The sequence below is a fragment of the Ranitomeya variabilis genome, chromosome 2 (genome assembly GCF_051348905.1).
Source record: "Ranitomeya variabilis isolate aRanVar5 chromosome 2, aRanVar5.hap1, whole genome shotgun sequence".
Lineage (NCBI taxonomy): Eukaryota > Metazoa > Chordata > Amphibia > Anura > Dendrobatidae > Ranitomeya > Ranitomeya variabilis.
In genome coordinates, this window is record NC_135233.1 from 8984528 (window position 1) to 9002349 (window position 17822).

A 17822-nucleotide genomic window follows, 5' to 3' on the forward strand; every position below is an offset into this window, starting at 1 on the left:
GAGCAACAATCACACCTGAGCAATGCCTGCGACCAGTTTCTCCATTTACAGCAGGTGTATTGTATTTGTCTCCAACAAAGGCTTTTGTATGAATTAAATTTCAGTAAGTGTGTTCAATACTTTGTCATTTCTCATTACTACACAATTTATGGACATCTATGGTGATTTCTGTCCAGTGTGGATTGGATGGGCTGGTACCAACATTGGTGAGAATTTCATGTCAATAGCACCTTTGGAAATATATTTATTAAAAAAATGGACATGTTCAATATTTATATTTTACCATTTACTTCACTATTCAGGAGCAGGGAAAACAAATAGCAACCAGTATGTGGTTATTACACAACAAATAAATGAAAAAAGTAAAATCTCCCGTGGAAAGGTTACATAGTTATTAAGGTTGAAGGAAGACTGTAAGTCCATCTAGTTCAACCCATAGCCTAACCTAACATAAGGTAATTATTATTATTTATTATTATAGCGCCATTTATTCCATGGCGCTTTACATGTGAGGAGGGGTATACATAATAAAAACAAGTACAATAATCTTAAACAATACAAGTCACAGCTGGTACAGGAGGAGAGAGGACCCTGCCCGCGAAGGCTCAGTCTACAAGGGATGGGTGAGAATACAGTAGGTGAGGATAGAGCTGGTCGTGCAGCAGTTTGGTCGATCAGTGGTTACTGCAGGTTGTAGGCTTGTCGGAAGAGTTGGGTCTTCAGGCTCTTTTTGAAGATTTCGATGGTAGGCGAGAGTCTGATGTGTTGTGGTAGAGGGTTCCAGAGTAGGGGGGATACACGGGAGAAATCTTGTATAGGATTGTGGGAAGAGGAGATAAGAGGGGAGTAGAGAAGGAGATCTTGTGAGGATCGGAGGTTGCGTGTAGGTAAGTACCGGGAGACGAGGTCACAGATGTATGAAGGAGACAGGTTGTGGATGGCTTTGTACGTCATGGTTAGGGTTTTGTACTGGAGTCTCTGGGCAATGGGGAGCCAGTGAAGGGATTGACAGAGGGGAGAGGCCGGGGAATAGCGGGGGGACAGGTGGATTAGTCGGGCAGCTGAGTTTAGAATAGATTGGAGGGGTGCGAGAGTGATAGAGGGGAGACCACAGAGCAAGTAATGAAAAGGTAATGAAAAGTATCGGGGGATGAATACAAAGCAAAAATCAGGAGGCAGTTAAAGCTTCTTTCCAAAAAATCTGAAAAGTTAAAAATCATGAACATAACACCTGTTGCAGTCTGCAAAGAACTGAGACTTGGAAGAAAAGGTCTAGAAAGACGATGTGCGGTAGACAACGTACAGTAGATGCTGTATCCTGTGACTGTCCGGCCCAATGCAGAACGTTAGAGGCCGTATCCTGTGACTGTCCGGCCCAATGGAGAGCGATCAGCTGAAATAGAGAAGAGCCATTCACCTCCGGCCTCCACTGACAGAACCTTCCTCAGATTGCAGCGCTCACATGTCTGGGGCCTGCAGACCATCACAGACGAGGCTGGGAAGGGTGAAGTCAATGAAGCGAGCGATCACTCACTTTTACTGTCGATCGCCTATTATGCTGATCCCACAATGATACTTGTGGGAATCACGTCCACTTGCATAAGTCGGCTCTGCCAGAGGGAACAAACAACACAATTGTACCACATCAATGCATTTATTGCAACCATTGAAGACTTTATGGCCTGGTTTCCCCGGAGCGTAAATGCTCCGTTTTCCACTACAGTATTAGTGTTGAAAGTCTGCTGCATTTAATAGTGCAAATTGGATGTGATTTCATGAACACTCGCTCGAGCCCCGTGTGTCTGAATTGTGTTTTTTGAAGTCTATGTATATATAAAAAAAAAAGCTGCCTGTGCTTTGCTATTAGAAAGGTTCCCATATAACAGAATTTGTACCTTTTGCTGATCGGCCCTGTGAATACAAGGGATGACTACGGCCTGCGGGTCTCGGTGCTTACTGACAGTAACACTTCATTTACTTTTTGCACCAAGGACACCGGGTGCAGTGTATGCTGGTAATTACATGTATTATTAATTGTAATATTGCAAAGATGTAAGAGAAAAGACCACGGTAGACGCACACCATATGTCACATGGGTGTTAAAGGGATGGTCACACCATAGGCCTTATAGACAGTCTATACACAGAGGGAGGGTGCAGCAAGCGTGTATAGGTATATATAGATATCGTAGTATGACAGAACCAGTCAACAGAAAGGAATACTTTTTTTTTTTTTAAATTAATCAAAATTCACATAATTTTACCAAGAAATTTGAACTCATAGGAAATGTACGTGACTCCAAAGCTTCCAATTGCCGACAGCTTCTCCTCTCTCCCCCGAGCCATTAAATCTTTATTATTCACTTTTACTCACTGTTCTGCTGTCACACAGCATCTGCAGCCTATTCAGTGTTTTTGGTTGTAGGGCGAACCTGTGACCTCCTCTCACTATCCAGCTTCGCCAGCAAATGACAGCTACATTTCCCACTTCTGCTTTTATACAGGCTCCGACAGTCTCTGCTGATTGGCTGTGATGAGATTGCTGCAAGGCATGATGGGGAAGCTCCCAACGTCATGTGATCCATCATCTGGTGCAATCTTTTGCAATATGTAAAATGGCATTGCCTATTTTAGGTGATTCACACAAAGCAAACCTATAGTTTCATGAAGAATTTGCTTTGCTCCTCCGTACCCACCCCTCTAGGACACAAGCTATGAGCTCCCATGTAGGATACATATTTGGGTTCTCTCCTGGCTTATATAGACACAGAACAGCAGATAAACTGTGGGTTCACAGCCTTGTGGGAATGTTTAGGTAGAGGAAAGGCTGCCGGCCAAGTCCCTGCTCTTCTATACACAACAACTTTATCTTTGATTTATGGAATATAAATTACAAGGATTCTTTGAAGGCAGCATCTTCATTACATGAGCAGAGAACAAAAAGGAGACGGACACAGTCAATGTGGGAAAGCTGCTCGCGAGCCATTTCAATAACGTGGTTGTCATAACAATTCAATTACAACAGATGTTTCCTGCTCCGATTTCCACGCAGCTTCCCATTAGATCTGGCGAAACGTCGCTCCCACCGGGGCCAATCCAAGACACTTGTGTTTAAAGAAAATCTTATGGAGTTTAATCATCCAGCGTCGAAAATGAAGATGTGAACAAAAGTCCTGAAAATCCAATACTCTTCCTGCAAATTCTTTACATCCAGAGCAAAACCCATCATGACCTTGTCCTATTACACAGCCTGCAGATACCCCGGCGACCCTGCTGGGACTGAGGCACAAGTCACGGTCCACTGATCCGTCCCCCCAGACTGGAGAGCGGAGCCCACCTCCAGACAGTCTGATGGGGTCACCTCAGGGTTCATCGCACAAGATGAATAAAAACAAAGGAAACAAGGGTATTTTTAACATTATCTTTATACTTTCTTTTAAAAAATAAATATGTTTCTACATAATATTTAATCTGCAAAGAAAGAAGTGTTAATGACTGCGTCTCACAACGATAACAAATGATAGCACCAATAAATAAAACACATTACAATTAAAAAAAAAAAAATGTTAGGCAGAATTAACTTTTTTGTGTTTTTGAATTTATTTACAAAAAGAAGGAAACCTGTAGTGTGTATGCGTAATGCTCGATATACAGATGTGAACCCTGGGCTGGCAGAGGCCGTGTGTACAGACGTCATGGTCACTAATGGCTTATACTGGTGACCGACACCGCACTAAATGGTCAACGTGCAGCTTCACAGTCAGCGGAGGAAGCACGCAGATGGAAACTAAAGCTGGGATATGGGGTCTTCAGCCAAACTACCGTACACAAGGCAGCACAATGGAGATCTATGGTAAGAACGGTCAGGTTCATCGTTTTGCTCTATGAAACATGACTTTTTATTGAAGTGGACCAGCCACCTGAGCACAGGATGGAGGAACAAATATCGAGCCGAAACGGGAAAAAAACAAAACAAAAAAAACAAACACTAGAGTTACCAAAAGTATCACGTGCCTCGGTGACGAGAGCACCCCCATCGTGTAGTCGATGTCACCACTTTTAGGGGACTTGGATCTACTTTAAAGCTCTGGATGGTTGTGGCTGTCCCCTCTGTATTCCAGTGCCTGTGACCGCCCTGCTTTACACTGCACATGACCATTTATCTTTGCCCACAGTAATGCAGGGCAGTGTCCTGGAGTTGAAAGCAATTACCTAAAAGGAACAACACAGAGCAAGGGACTACAGAAAATGCACACCCTCATTGTACGCACTACTGTTCATCGTCACACTCCAGTGGAAAGACTAAGAAGTCAGCATTAAATATTACACCCGATAATCTGACCCTGCGCCCCTGCAGAGCGATGCACAGAGTATGGTTCTGCAGTGCAGCGCACGCCGCTCTGGAGGGGGTCAGCCTGGACACCTTCCTTTCACCAATTCTGAGATTGAATCACGACAAAGCTCCGCATCTCAAATACGGGACAAGGGAATAAACCCAACAGGTCCGGAAGGCAAGGCTTTCTATGTGCACAGGAGAGTCAACAAAACCCATGAATATGTTGGATTCACATGTGCAAAATAGTAAAATCATGATCACCGCTGCCCCAATATACACAGACCACACAATAAATACTTAGACAGGCCAAGATACCTATACAGCAGGGGCAACACAGACTGGAAGCTGGACTAGAAATTCTGACTGAGGGCAACTGCACAGCGAGAGCAGAGCCCCCCCCACAGCGAGAGCAGAGCCCCCCCCACAGTAAGCGCAAAGAGCCCCCCAGAGCGAGAGCAGAGCCCCACCCACATCGAGAGCAGAGCCCCCAGAGCAAGAGCCCCACCCATAGCAAGAGCAAAGGCCCCCCAGAGCGAGAGCAGAGCCCCACCCACAGCGAGAGCAAAGGCCCCCCACAGCGAGAGCAGAGCCCTCACAGCGAGACAAGAGCCCCCCCACAGCGAGAGCAAAGGCCCCCCCACAGCAAGAGCAAAGGCCCCACCACAGCAAGAGCAGAGCCCACCACAGCAAGAGCAGAGCCCACCACAGCAAGAGCAAAGGCCCCCACAGCGAGAGCAGAGCCCCCGATGCTTGGACAGACATCCGTTTGCTACATGTGATGTGTTTCGCAGTCGTGTGCACGGTCACATAACAGTATGCAATAAATACAATAAATACTGCCATACAAACGTTACTGCTGCATACAGCTGGTTTTGCAGTCATGGGGACATGTCCGGGCGAGGGACTAACAAGACATTGCCCTATATCATGGGTTCCACAGACCAGGCAGCCAAGACAAAGAGGAGAGCTGGACAAGCCGCTATTGTGAGCAGAGGTGCAGAGGGCCTCCACCGCAGGCCAGATGGGAGCCTTCATCTAGAGGGTAGATGGCTCCGGAGCGGTGGTGGATCTCCAGCACCTTCAGTCTACCCGTCTCCACCCTAGAGAAGGATGTGTGACTAGTACTACCCTTCTGATCCCATAGCCTCTGAACACCCATTATAAAAGCATGAACCCAGATCCAGCAGACTCCAATATCTGAGCAGAAGCGTGATGGACAGGAGGAGGCCTCATCATGACAAGTTATGTCCTCTGTCCCCACCCTCCATGCCCAACAACTTGCCTCCTGCATCAGTGAAGGTAGCAATGGCTTGAAAAGAACATATTAAAGAAAACCACCAAGGAGAACAGATAAAAACATTGGACAATTAATGTATTTGTAATTGTATAAATTATCTTAAATAGAACAAAAGAAATACTGTACCCTCCTCCGCTGTCTGAATACAGGGGGCATTAAATAAGTGGACGAGCGGCTCTGCATCCATGTATACACATACACACACACACACTACAGGGCTCCCCTGTCCGAGCTGTGGCTCATTACAGACCCTCGCCCCCACCCATGATCTACCTAGCCAGGGCCATCAGATGACTTGCCATGTGCTTTAACAAAGGCACTTATTGTACGTGTGAGTCCATGTCTGAATTTGGCACTAGAGTAAGGGCCCCGCTCTATGCGTCGTCTTCATACGAGATGACCAGCATCCGAGATGCTCTGCCTTACACTGGATAATGGCACCGACCACCACGCATATTCATCCACACAGGTAACTTTACGGCAACCCCCTACCCCCCAGTGAAAAGGTTTCCTAGACATCATTGCAGTGTACACAGGGATTTCATCTAACACAGTCTAGCAGCAAAGGAGCCAAGTCCCTCATGCAGGGATCAACCCTTTATTTGTGTCATGCGCTGATCAGTTAATCTTTCATCGGCACTGAAGTCCTTTAACCAGAAAACAGCTCAGGGTCTCGGGGTGAAGGAGCAAGAGCCTCAGTCACTTCTAGGCTGCAAGGCACGTGGAACCTTAGAACAGGCGTGTGTGTGTGTGTGTGTCTGTATACATGAGATACATAGGCAAGGCTACAGTGAACGCGCTTCTACAGATTCTAGTGATTCCACCAGCTCCAGGACTCACGGTGTTAGGAGGACATACTGGGATTCTCAGACATGCTAAGCCAGTCCTGGTTCGAGGAGTTGGGTGGGGAAACCATTCACCCACTGGAAGGCAGTCTCACTCAACATATACAAGTCCAAGTCATATAACAGCAAGCTGCACTCATTGAGCGATTCATACTCTTAATATAGTCATTTCCACTCATTATGAGTGAGTCTTCCTCACTGGGGTGAGTAATTAACTCAATGTACAAGAGTTCACGTCATTTGCCGACTGCTCACTGGGAGAATACAAGTCCCAATGGATTCTAGTGATTACCGCCAGGTCTGCACACCGTCCGGAAGCATTCCTCTCTTGTGACCTCCTTGATTTTGGTCCAGACTCAGCAAAAAAAGTCAAGATCTCGCGAAGCAAAGTCTTTTAGTGTTGTATTAAGACCACAGAGATACAACTGGCACCGGCTCAGAATAGGCCTGACAAAACGGAGCCAATGGGTCACATCATTTGGGAAGGGCATAGAGTAAAAACGTCCATAGGAAATAGTCAGACATTGTTTTTCCTTTTCCCAAAAACCTTTCCATTTCTGAATAGAGAACATACCAAAAATCAATACACACACACCAGCCGACAGTAGATGCCAAAAGATAAAGTTCCTCCAGGGCAGAAACTGTGCACGATGGGCAATGACGCCGTCTCTGGCCAACCTCTGGCACCGGTTAGTCTCCGACCCCTCAATGAGTCTATCTGCAGAGGGCACAGGGCAAGTTTGGTGAAGGATCGAGTTTTGCAGCTGTAGGACTCCAGAACATCTCAGCAGGGCTTCTTTGACCTTTGATCTGATTTTGTTTTGTTTTGCCTCTTGTGTACTGGTTCAGCAGAAACTTAGCGATAATAGAATATGATCCAGAATAATTATTAGAGGTTAGCATCAGCTGAGTAGCTATCCCTCACGTACGCAGTGGAAAAAAAAAAAAAGTTTCGGTTGCGTTTAAAGTCCGGTAAATTGTTATTTTGTTAAGAAAAATCCAATATATATATATACATACAGAAATATATGTATATATTTATATATCTATATTTAATTATAATATATAAGAATCCAAAAGAGTTATGACCCCGCTGTTCTGGCTCTCGATGTGTAGCAGCATCAATTTTGAAAAAGAAGAAGGAGAAATGGCGTTTACTGAATAATACGGCTATTCTTTCCCTCCGGGGGGACGCGGAATGCATGAGAACCAAAGTGCTGTGCCGAGTTTCGATCCTTCATTTTCACTCCATTTTGTCTCTTTCTAGAGACGCTCTCCTCGTTTCACCGCCGCGGTTTTTCACATCTTTGGGAGAAACAAAATAAGAGTTTAATTTTCAGCAACGACACAGAAATATTGAAAAACTTTAGGAATTACATTCAGAGAGGACAAGAAGCCACATCTACACCACAACATACATCTAGCTACTTGTGGTACACTTCTGCTCTGACGTTACTCGAAAAATATCATGGGGCAACACAGAAAAATTAATAATTTGTGCACAAGGTCTAGCCCATGTTGCATAAAGGAGAGACGTGAAACCATTAGTCACGGTGGAGACGTAACCAAGTAAGCACTAGTAGAAGTGACTCGTCTGAAGAGAGGGCTCCAGAAAGCCGAGGCAGCCACTCGGAGGTTCCCACGTAACGCCGATGCTTCCTGGCCGACATGTAGACATATGACGTAACCTTACCCTCATCCTAAAAGCTGGACGGACAACACAGAAGCATTCAGGTGACACACAGTTGTTATTTGGGGTCACTTACTTTGCTGTAAGGGGTGGCAGAGCGCATGTTAGTGAGCGAGGTCAGCAGAATAGGGGGCCGCATATGGCTGGTGGGCGCTAGGCTTCTTGCCTCTCCTAGTGAAAGACAACAAACTGCTCTAAATGGCTCCTCAGGGAAAACGGTGTCAAGATTTAGCTAGACATTGAAGGAGCAGATGCTGCACATCAATGCCCTACACTACGATGTACGTGGGTAGGGGTACAGTGGGTAATCAATGGACACGGACGTACAGCAGGAAGGAGAAGGTCACGTCTTCTCCTTCATACCACATGACCTTGCATGGCGGCTCTATTATCCACCCTTAATATCTTGAGAGGCTGCCTGCTGCACACAGGTAGGGAGGCTTGCTCCAGAATGGTCCATGAAGCTACAAGAACATACCGTCACATACATGGGGGGCTCAGAGTTACTACTGCGAGCCCCCCGGGAGATTAACTGAGCAGGCAGTAAGCCTCCCTGCAGGAATGGCAGCCGTCATGGGGGCGCATGTGTGACTGATGTGCACAGATAGGAAGCAAACACAGAAAAGAACAGTGAAGGCAGCGCTGTCCTCCAGGACGTCAGCCAGCGATGAGCAGAAGAAGCAGCTCTAACTTTACAGATTTCTCCCACATGTAAGATGAACCAACCTGCAAGTCCTTTCGTTTAACTCAAGCTGCTTCGTTTTGCAACGTGAGTCTGTGTTTTTACAGGAGCATTTACAGGTCTGGGGGTCTTGGATAAACAAGTGTTTTCTCCTCTCTGTGTCTGTGCAAGGCTCACAATGACTGCAAAAAGCAAAAGGAAAAAGAGTTCTAAGCTACAGCGCAACAGCAAGAGAAACGTCAACATGCAAAACTCCTGAACACATTACAAGCAATCCCTCCATCCCCGCAGACCTCCAGAGCGACCACCAGCCCCCGGCATGTCCACGTTCAGGAGAAGGTGGTCGCCCTGACTTGTGACAGTACGGAGCGGTGCCACCATAGCATATGGTAACACAACCCAACAGGTTCAGTGTAGACATCTGGCCGCCCTCAGAAATACAGATACAGCTGGTGGGGTCCTCGTCTCCACCTCATGGTTGCTCACCCGCCACCTTCCTGCGTTAGGATCATTATTCAGGGTAAGAGCAAGCAGACAACACAGCGTTAGGAAGCCACACGCTGCATTTGGAAGGAGAAAAGGGCATTTAGGGTGTAATGTACGGTGTTAGCAGCGGTAAGGAACCATCTTCAGGATTAGACTAAACGAAGAAAGAAGTTTCGGTACAAATTATCTCTAAGTAATTCTGCCTTCCAAATGCAGGACGTTAGTGTTAGAGTATAAAGAAGAGAAGCAAAGAGACAAGTGACATCGGAGTAAGCAGCTGCGAGTGATGACCCCACACAGTACGGTATACATCTCTCCATGTGAGCAGGAGATGAACACAAATGGCTGCCCACCTGCGGCATTAAGCCCTCTGCCCACCTGCGGCATGCCGCACTCTGCCCACCTGCGGCATGCCGCCCCCCTCTGCCCACCTGCGGCATGCCGCCCCCCTCTGCCCAATATTAATGGTAAGCATGGGGTTTTGTGTGCCAGATGAACAGTTTTAGTGTCATTTTCCTGTGGGGCAATAAGTCAGCCATTTCAGTCCTTCTCCGCGGTTGGTTAGAAGACTATGTACTAAATGTACCGCAGTCTCGCTACAGGACCCAAGGTGAAGCGCACACAGTAAAACTCATGTAGACAAAACTACAGGAGATGCCCGACCTCGTAGACAAAACTAACACTCTCACAGGAGTGGAGCCATCACCTTGACATTTTCAAGATCAGACGCCAAAAAAAACAAAACAAAACAAAACAAAAAAAAAACCCCACTGCCTTTCCCACCGGATCCTTGTTTGGATTAATATTAAAGGGATCCCTCAACTAATCGTTAATATTTATGGTGCGCTGTGGACGACACTTTCACTTTGGCTCCAGGAGAGACTGCTGCATTCACAGAAGTAGTAATACTGAGCCGCGTTCACACCACAGTAAGCAGGCGGCATTGTGACTGCACCGCTAGCACAGGACAGGATTACACATTGTGATTTTTCACTGCAACATATATAGTCACAATTTAAAATAAAAAAACAAAAACAGGCTCTTTTCAGCAAAGCAATTATCAGTATAATTCGGGTAGGCGCCAATGCAAGTGCCCCACCACCAGTGCTGCCACAAGCCACCACCATAAGCCGAGCCAATGTAATCATGAGATGTGACGAGACAGTGGAGCAGAAGAGAAGACGTCAGCTGTGGAGATACAGACACCATACAATCACTGCCGGTGACAGGAGGTCCAGCAGGCGGAGACCCCAGATACACAGAAAATAACTGGGGTCTCATGATGACATTCAGACAGGCTAAGATGTCGCCCCACCACCACCAATTACATCACAAGTGGGAGATTCTCAGGTTTTATTGACCCCCGATCCAAAAGCCACGCGAGCAGATTAATGGGATTAACTGGGCCAAGTTCATACTAAGTGTTTTTTCTGCGTTTTTTTTCCTGCAGCAAAACCTCAGTGCTTGGCAGAAAAGAAGCTGCAGCAAAAACGAAAATGCTGCATTTATCATGGCGTTTTTTTCCCCGTTCAATTCAATGGGTGAAAAACACTGAAAGAAGCGACATGCTGCAAAAAACGCAGCAAAGAACAAAATCCTGATCACAAAAAAACAAGCTGTGTGCATGAGATTTCTGAAATCCCATAGACAGATCTACTGCTGAAAATTAGAATAAAAAAGCAGCAAAGACGCCCAGTGTGAACATCGCCTTAATGCAATGAGGTGACAATGCCGGGATTCTGATTGGTGGCTGGGATTTAGTGAGCACACGATACAAACGTACAAGCGGTGCAATTTGTACCGGATTTTCTTGCGCTTTCGTTTATGGCCCTTCCCTTGTTTTGCTTTTCTGGAAGAAAAAAAATAAACACAGAGCGAGAGACAGAGAGAAAGGGCAAAAAACGAGAGGAACTAGAGCAAAATCAGGGGACTATGTGCAGAGCAGAGCGGTGTCATGACACAAAGCAGCGGCCAACGAAGAGCCGGAGCTGCCATCACGTCTTAGTGCACTATGAAGCAGAGGCGAGACGAAACCACTGGACGCGGCCATTACATCTGTGGTCAGCGCTGCGCACAGAGGCCCAGAAGGGCGACAGATCTGTGCAGGCATGCTCATTATTATTAGCCGTGGGTCTGCACACGTCTATTCACAGTAACAAAGATGAGGACATCATCAGATTGGCAGGAACCTAACACTTGTCAAGTCTCTAAAGTTTCCCAACTGAGAGGCACGGACATGCATCTATTACCCCGGGACTCAGCCGCCTGCAGAGCTTTCCTCCAACTCCAGGGACGATTTTGGGTAACAAGCGAGAGAAGAAGATCAAAACAAAAATCTGGTGCAATAATTAATGAGCGCCCCATCTCTCACAATGGCAGGAGATGGGTCAGGCGCCTGCATACTGTGCTGAACGTCGGCTGCTAGCAGACACTTCACTATGGCTAGGCCCTCGTCACACGGGATAGCTGCCGTTAGCACGCGGAGCGGCGGTGATCGTAGACAGCACAGGGCAGCTTTATCAGTGTGCACACGTTGGCGGTGAGAAGGGAACTAGGTTACCCCATTTATCTTGGGCTCGGCTATCTCCTTCCGCCTCATTATGTGCTGCATGGACAGCAGAGGTGACCTTTCCTACACGTGGCTGGATATTAATAGTAAGCTTAATAGGAAAAACATCTCTCTCCAAGGGGCCTTTCTACAGCAGAGCATCATGGGTTATGCCCTCCAGTCATTCCATTTCTTTTCAGAGCCTTAAGGCCCCGTCTCACATAGCGAGATCGCTAGCGAGATCGCTGCTGAGTCACAAGTGACGCAACAGCGACCTCAGTAGCGATCTCGCTATGTGTGACACGTACCAGCGACCCGGCCCCTGCTGCGAGATCGCTGGTCGTGTCGGAATGGCCTGGACCTTTTTTTGGTCGTTGAGGTCCCGCTGACATCGCTGAATCTGGGGGCAGGGCCGCGCTTAGTAACCCGATGTTTACCCTGGTTACCAGTGTAAAATGTAAAAAAACCAAACAGTTCATACTCACCTTCGCATCCCCCGGCGTCCGCTTCCCACACTGACTGAGCGCCGTAAAGTGAAAGTGAAAGCACAGCACAGCGGTGACGTCACCGCTCTGCTGTTAGGGCCGGCGCTCAGTCAGTGCAGGAAGCGGACGCGGGGGGACGCGAATGTAAGTATGTACTGTTTGTTATTTTACACTGGTAACCAGGGTAAACATCGGGTTACTAAGCGCGGCCCTGCGCTTAGTAACCCGATGTTTACCCTGGTTACCAGGGGACCTCGGCATCGTTGGTCGCTGGAGAGCGGTCTGTGTGACAGCTCCCCAGCGACCACACAACGACTAAACAGCGACGCTGCAGCGATCAGCATCGTTGTCTGTATCGCTGCAGCGTCGCTAAGTGTGACGGGGCCTTTACTCCGCTCCCAGCAGGTATCTGTGCTCTTCCAGTCTCTATGATTAGGACCTACATTTATGAGACCTGGGGTCACTACTAACCAATACACACTTGCTCTAAGACTGTGCCATCACCACATCATCCAACAGGTGCACACCCGAAATATAATGGACTGAGAACAAAAAGGCAGTGATCAGCAGAAAAGCAAGCAGACATAAAGCAGCGGTAAGAGCAGCAGTGGCCCACCTAGCCCTTCATCTGTGAAATGCATTTGGTGTTATTGGATTAGTAGATCTCCCCGGACGGGGTGATATCTGCAGCGCCGGCGGTCACAGGGTGGCGTACGCAGGTGTGAACAGGTTAACAGCTCGCCTCCTGGACCATGCAGGGGCAGGAGCGGCCTTCTGGGGGACGAGTGCCAGCTGACAGGTCCTGACAGAGTCTGAGAACGCCTCACCTTCTCCCCCGGGCTCCTGTCTCACCCCCTCCTATACGTCTATACATAGTCTGGAATGTATTTTAGTTATGGGGTCTGGCGGACAGTCGCTGATAGAGCTGGGAACACAGCAGACTGAGGTGAGGAAACTTTAGGCACTAGGACGAGTGTATGAGCAGTACATCTGGGGTTACACTATAAATTCGTGCAGACCCACGATGGCAGAGAGATGAGCACATGCGAATAATCTAGGTCATGCTCCACTCACAGGTTAGGAGTACTGGACTCATAATCCATCACCACCGCAAAAGCTGAATGTCCCCGAGGCATGAAGGGCCGCGGAGCCCTCCATCAGCACAGTTAGAGGCAGAAACGCCAGGGTCGCAGGTGACGCCACGTCTACCACACATTGTCCACTGAGGAGCATCAGCGACAATAACGTTGTATCAATGCCGAGCCCTCCAGCATGATAGATTAACCCTTGCAGGAGTCCTTACTGACACGTCCAGTAGCTTCCTGCTGTAGGAGAAGACATGGGTGGAATCACACACAAAAAAAAGCATCACTTACTTTTCCTGTTTGCCTTTAATTTCTTTCTTTTGTCTGCAAAACAAAAAATAATAAATTGAATGTATTTTCAGGCAGCTGTATTTGGTGCAGGAGCAGTAGACCCGGGGAGCAGGGAGTCTCACCTGCACTCACAGCGGCTGTGCTGCTGGAAGCTCTTCTCCACATACAGCTGACTCAGGTGAGGCCTCATCCTCAAGATCTGCAAGAAAGAAGCACAAGACGACTGAACATTACATGAACACCTGCCTGGAATCAGTAGGAGACATGTGGAGGTTTAGAATAACATGGAGCCCACGTGAAACGATAGAACAATGGCTCCCAACGTGTGGAGCCTCGCAGGCTGACGCTCCCTTAGGATCTGGCCCTGGCTGTAGGAACGTGGCATGACGCAGATGCACGCAAGCTGACGATCACGTACAAATACGCAGTCATGTCCCAGTTACCCAAGAATGTTAATCTGTGCGTCTCAGTAAAGGTTTATAAGAAGCTGGAATGGAATTACGTGCAGCAGACCATGCGTTGTGAAACATGCCAGGAAAGGGGATGACGGGCCGGCACCTACCTGCATGGTGACATTGTACCACTCCGTGGGGACACACTCGAAATTCTCATCGCTGCAGCATCCAGCACACCTCTTAAGGAGAACGCAAGAAGGCTTGAAGATGAACTCCACCTCGTCAGGATACTCCTGGTAGATATCCACCAAGGTATCTCGCTCCTGACACATGCTGCGCTCGTAGACCTTTATAAATGGCACAACTGGAGAGGAAAGACAAGGTGGTCAGCATGACAGCCATACCATTATGTATATCACAATGCGCCAGAGCCATCCCTCAGGAGACGACAAGGTGAGTAAGGCAATAGGATCGCACGTGGCTGCTCGGCCATTGAGGGTGGACCGGGGAGACATAACAGCCTTATGTGAATGGTGGCTGCGGCATCAGGTCCCCAAACATAGGAGCAATGGGCAGATCGTTTGGGGTTGCATTTACAGCCCATTCACAAGCCCCAAGCAAACAAAGATAGAGAGAACATTTTCCGACACTCAGAATTTAGGCTCATTTTCCAGAACAGATCCACGCTAATTTCCAGTCGATTCTTGCTAGGTGTGATGGAGCTAATTAGCCGCCATATCTCCTCCACAAGTGGACAAAGCCTCCCAGTCAGCAGGGCTTGGAGCCACATGGTGCCAAGATTAGCAGGAAACATTCCCCTGCAGTTTCTGCACCCCGGACGATTGTTTCATTGGCCTCCAGGATTAGAAATAAAAGCTCTTAAAAATCCCCCCCCTCACTGGCATCCCGGCCAGGGACTGGTAGCAGTGCTGAGACTTTCCAGCTGCCGCACCCCTCTTACGACACACCATTACCCCCTTTACAGGCAGATTCTGGAAAGTTAAACACTTGTTGCAAAATAGACTGATTTACTCCCCTGGGCTCGGTCACGTAAGATGTAATACTACTCTACACCGAAGCATATTACAACACGGAATAAGCCTTCACGCTGCTTCCATCATAGTCCGTTACACAGTCCCTACATTGGAGGACAAGGTCCTGGAGATACGGCCACCAACATCTGGAGCCGCCGCGCTCTACCGAGTCTGTCAGAACTTAAGAGTCCTCCAGAGATGACCCCCCTCATTCCGCCAGTAGTGGTCCAACAGGAGAGACCACCAGAGCAGCTGCCATGAGCCAGTCCTAACCCCCCCTTCTCCCTCTCTTAAGACGAGCTGTAGAACAGCCCTACCCCCACTCAGGTTCTTGTATGGGCATGGAAATATTTCCTTAGGAAGCCATAAAATCTAATATTCCCCCTCCCCATTAATGTCATACCAGCAGGCACTGCACCCTCCGTGCTGCTCAGTGCTCCACACAGAAATCAAAGAGGAGCAGAAGAAAGGTCCCACTTCCCGCATGTAGCCCTCCAAACTGGTGAGGCAGCTGTGATTTTACCTTTACAGTATGAAGGGTTAATGGGAGGCGAGCATGCCTCCATGTGGAACGTGCACACCGTTGCACCATGTTTGCGCTTATTCGGAGCAGTGGCTCGTGGGTTGATAACCTTCGCTGATAAGTCCAGCTGCTGCCATCACGGAAACTTGCCCTCTTATCACATATACTGAAAACGGGAGGGCCGGCTTCACACACACCGCCAGCTCTGAAAAATCGGTTTCATTTTAACACAACCATTAAGATATGGTAAAAACCGCTATACCAATAGGCAAGTAACCAGTCCTGACCCTGCCGAGTGCAGGCAGGGAAACAATGGAGAAGCTCAAGGGTGCCGAGACCTAGGCTGGCCCTGTGACTACGTAACCAAGCGCCTGCTGCACGATCCCCACGTATCATGAGCTTAAAATAAATGGGCTGACTAATCTCCAACCAGCCGCAGTCTAGATGAGAAAGGAAATCACAATGAGACACATCCAGGCAGCAGCCAGAAAGGATCCAGAAGACACAACAACGCATCTGTGCATGAAGATCCAGGGCAAACCGACCACCTCATGAGTCAAGGGGACAGGCGGCCCGGCCTCAGACCCCAGCCCATGACCTCCTGGATCAGCCATGGTATTATTCCAGGGCTTCATCAGGCTCTCCAGCCCTAAACCATCCTTAGGACCAGGACCTGTGTATCCGCCCTGAGCCTCTACCAAGATATGGAGCTCAATACTCGCTCACACAGTTATCACAACCGCATTTATAGGAAAAGGTGCCTACACCTCCTCCTGCAAAAATGATCTCCACAACTTTATTTTAAGTTCGTAAATAAACAGAAACTGCCCAAAACATAAAGACGTCTTCCTACTATGGCGAGGCAAAATGCTGTGCAGGAAGAGGCCACCGCCATTGCTCCAGACTCTCCATACACACGATCGCTCATAAGAGGCCACCACCATGGCTCCCGACTCTCCATACACAGGATCGCTCATAAGAGGCCACCGCCATTGCTCCAGACTCTCCATACACACGATCGCTCATAAGAGGCCACCACCATTGCTCCCGACTCTCCATACACAGGATCGATCATAACAGGCCACCGCCATTGCTCCCGACTCTCCATACACAGGATTGCTCATAAGAGGCCACCACCATTGCTCCAGACTCTCCATACACAGGATCGCTCATAAGAGGCCACCACCATGGCTCCCGACTCTCCATACACAGGATCGCTCATAAGAGGCCACCGCCATTGCTCCAGACTCTCCATACACACGATCGCTCATAAGAGGCCACCACCATTGCTCCCGACTCTCCATACACAGGATCGATCATAACAGGCCACCGCCATTGCTCCCGACTCTCCATACACAGGATTGCTCATAAGAGGCCACCACCATTGCTCCAGACTCTCCATACACAGGATCGCTCATAAGAGGCCACCGCCATGGCTCCCAACTCTCCGTACACAGGATTGCTCATAAGAGGCCACCACCATTGCTCCCGACTTTCCATACACAGGATCGCTCATAAGAGGCCACCACCATTGCTCCAGACTCTCCATACACAGGATCGCTCATAAGAGGCCACCGCCATGGCTCCCGACTCTCCGTACACAGGATTGCTCATAAGAGGCCACCACCATTGCTCCCGACTCTCCATACACAGGATCGCTCATAACAGGCCACCGCCATGGCTCCCGACTCGCCATACACACGATCGGTCATAACAGGCCACCGCCATTGCTCCCGACTCGCCATACACAGGATCGCTCATAAGAGGCCACCACCATTGCTCCCGACTCTCCATACACAGGATTGCTCATAAGAGGCCACCGCCACTGCTCCCGATTCTCCATACACAGGATTGCTCATAAGAGGCCACCGCCACTGCTCCCGACTCTCCATACACAGGATTGCTCATAAAAGGCCACAACCATTGCTCCCGACTCTCCACACACACGATCGCTCATAAGAGGCCACCGCCATTGCTCCCGACTCTCCATACACCGGATCGCTCATAACAGGCCACCGCCATTGCTCCCGACTCTCCATACACAGGATCGCTCACAAGAGGCCACCACCATTGCTCCCGACTCTCCATACACAGGATCGCTCATAACAGGCCACCGCCATGGCTCC

General features: G+C 48.5%; 1 protein-coding gene across 8 annotated transcripts in view; it reads right to left on the reverse strand.

Moving 5' to 3' along the window:
- Positions 1–3406: 3406 nt before the first annotated feature.
- VEGFA (vascular endothelial growth factor A) overlaps positions 3407–17822 on the reverse strand; it is a 53617-nt gene continuing 39201 nt past the window's right edge. For 2 of the 8 annotated variants that reach the window (XM_077281959.1, XM_077281957.1), the window contains 7 exons: positions 14307–14503; positions 13867–13943; positions 13745–13777; positions 11119–11184; positions 8894–9031; positions 8244–8338; positions 3407–7782 (listed from right to left, as the gene is read on the reverse strand). In XM_077281959.1, the coding sequence (XP_077138074.1) occupies positions 8272–8338; positions 8894–9031; positions 11119–11184; positions 13745–13777; positions 13867–13943; positions 14307–14503 (578 nt within the window). In that variant the 3' untranslated portion in view covers positions 3407–7782; positions 8244–8271. The remainder of the gene's footprint in view (positions 7783–8243; positions 8339–8893; positions 9032–11118; positions 11185–13744; positions 13778–13866; positions 13944–14306; positions 14504–17822) is intronic. The other 6 variants (XM_077281958.1, XM_077281962.1, XM_077281960.1 and 3 more) reach the window with 6 other exon arrangements.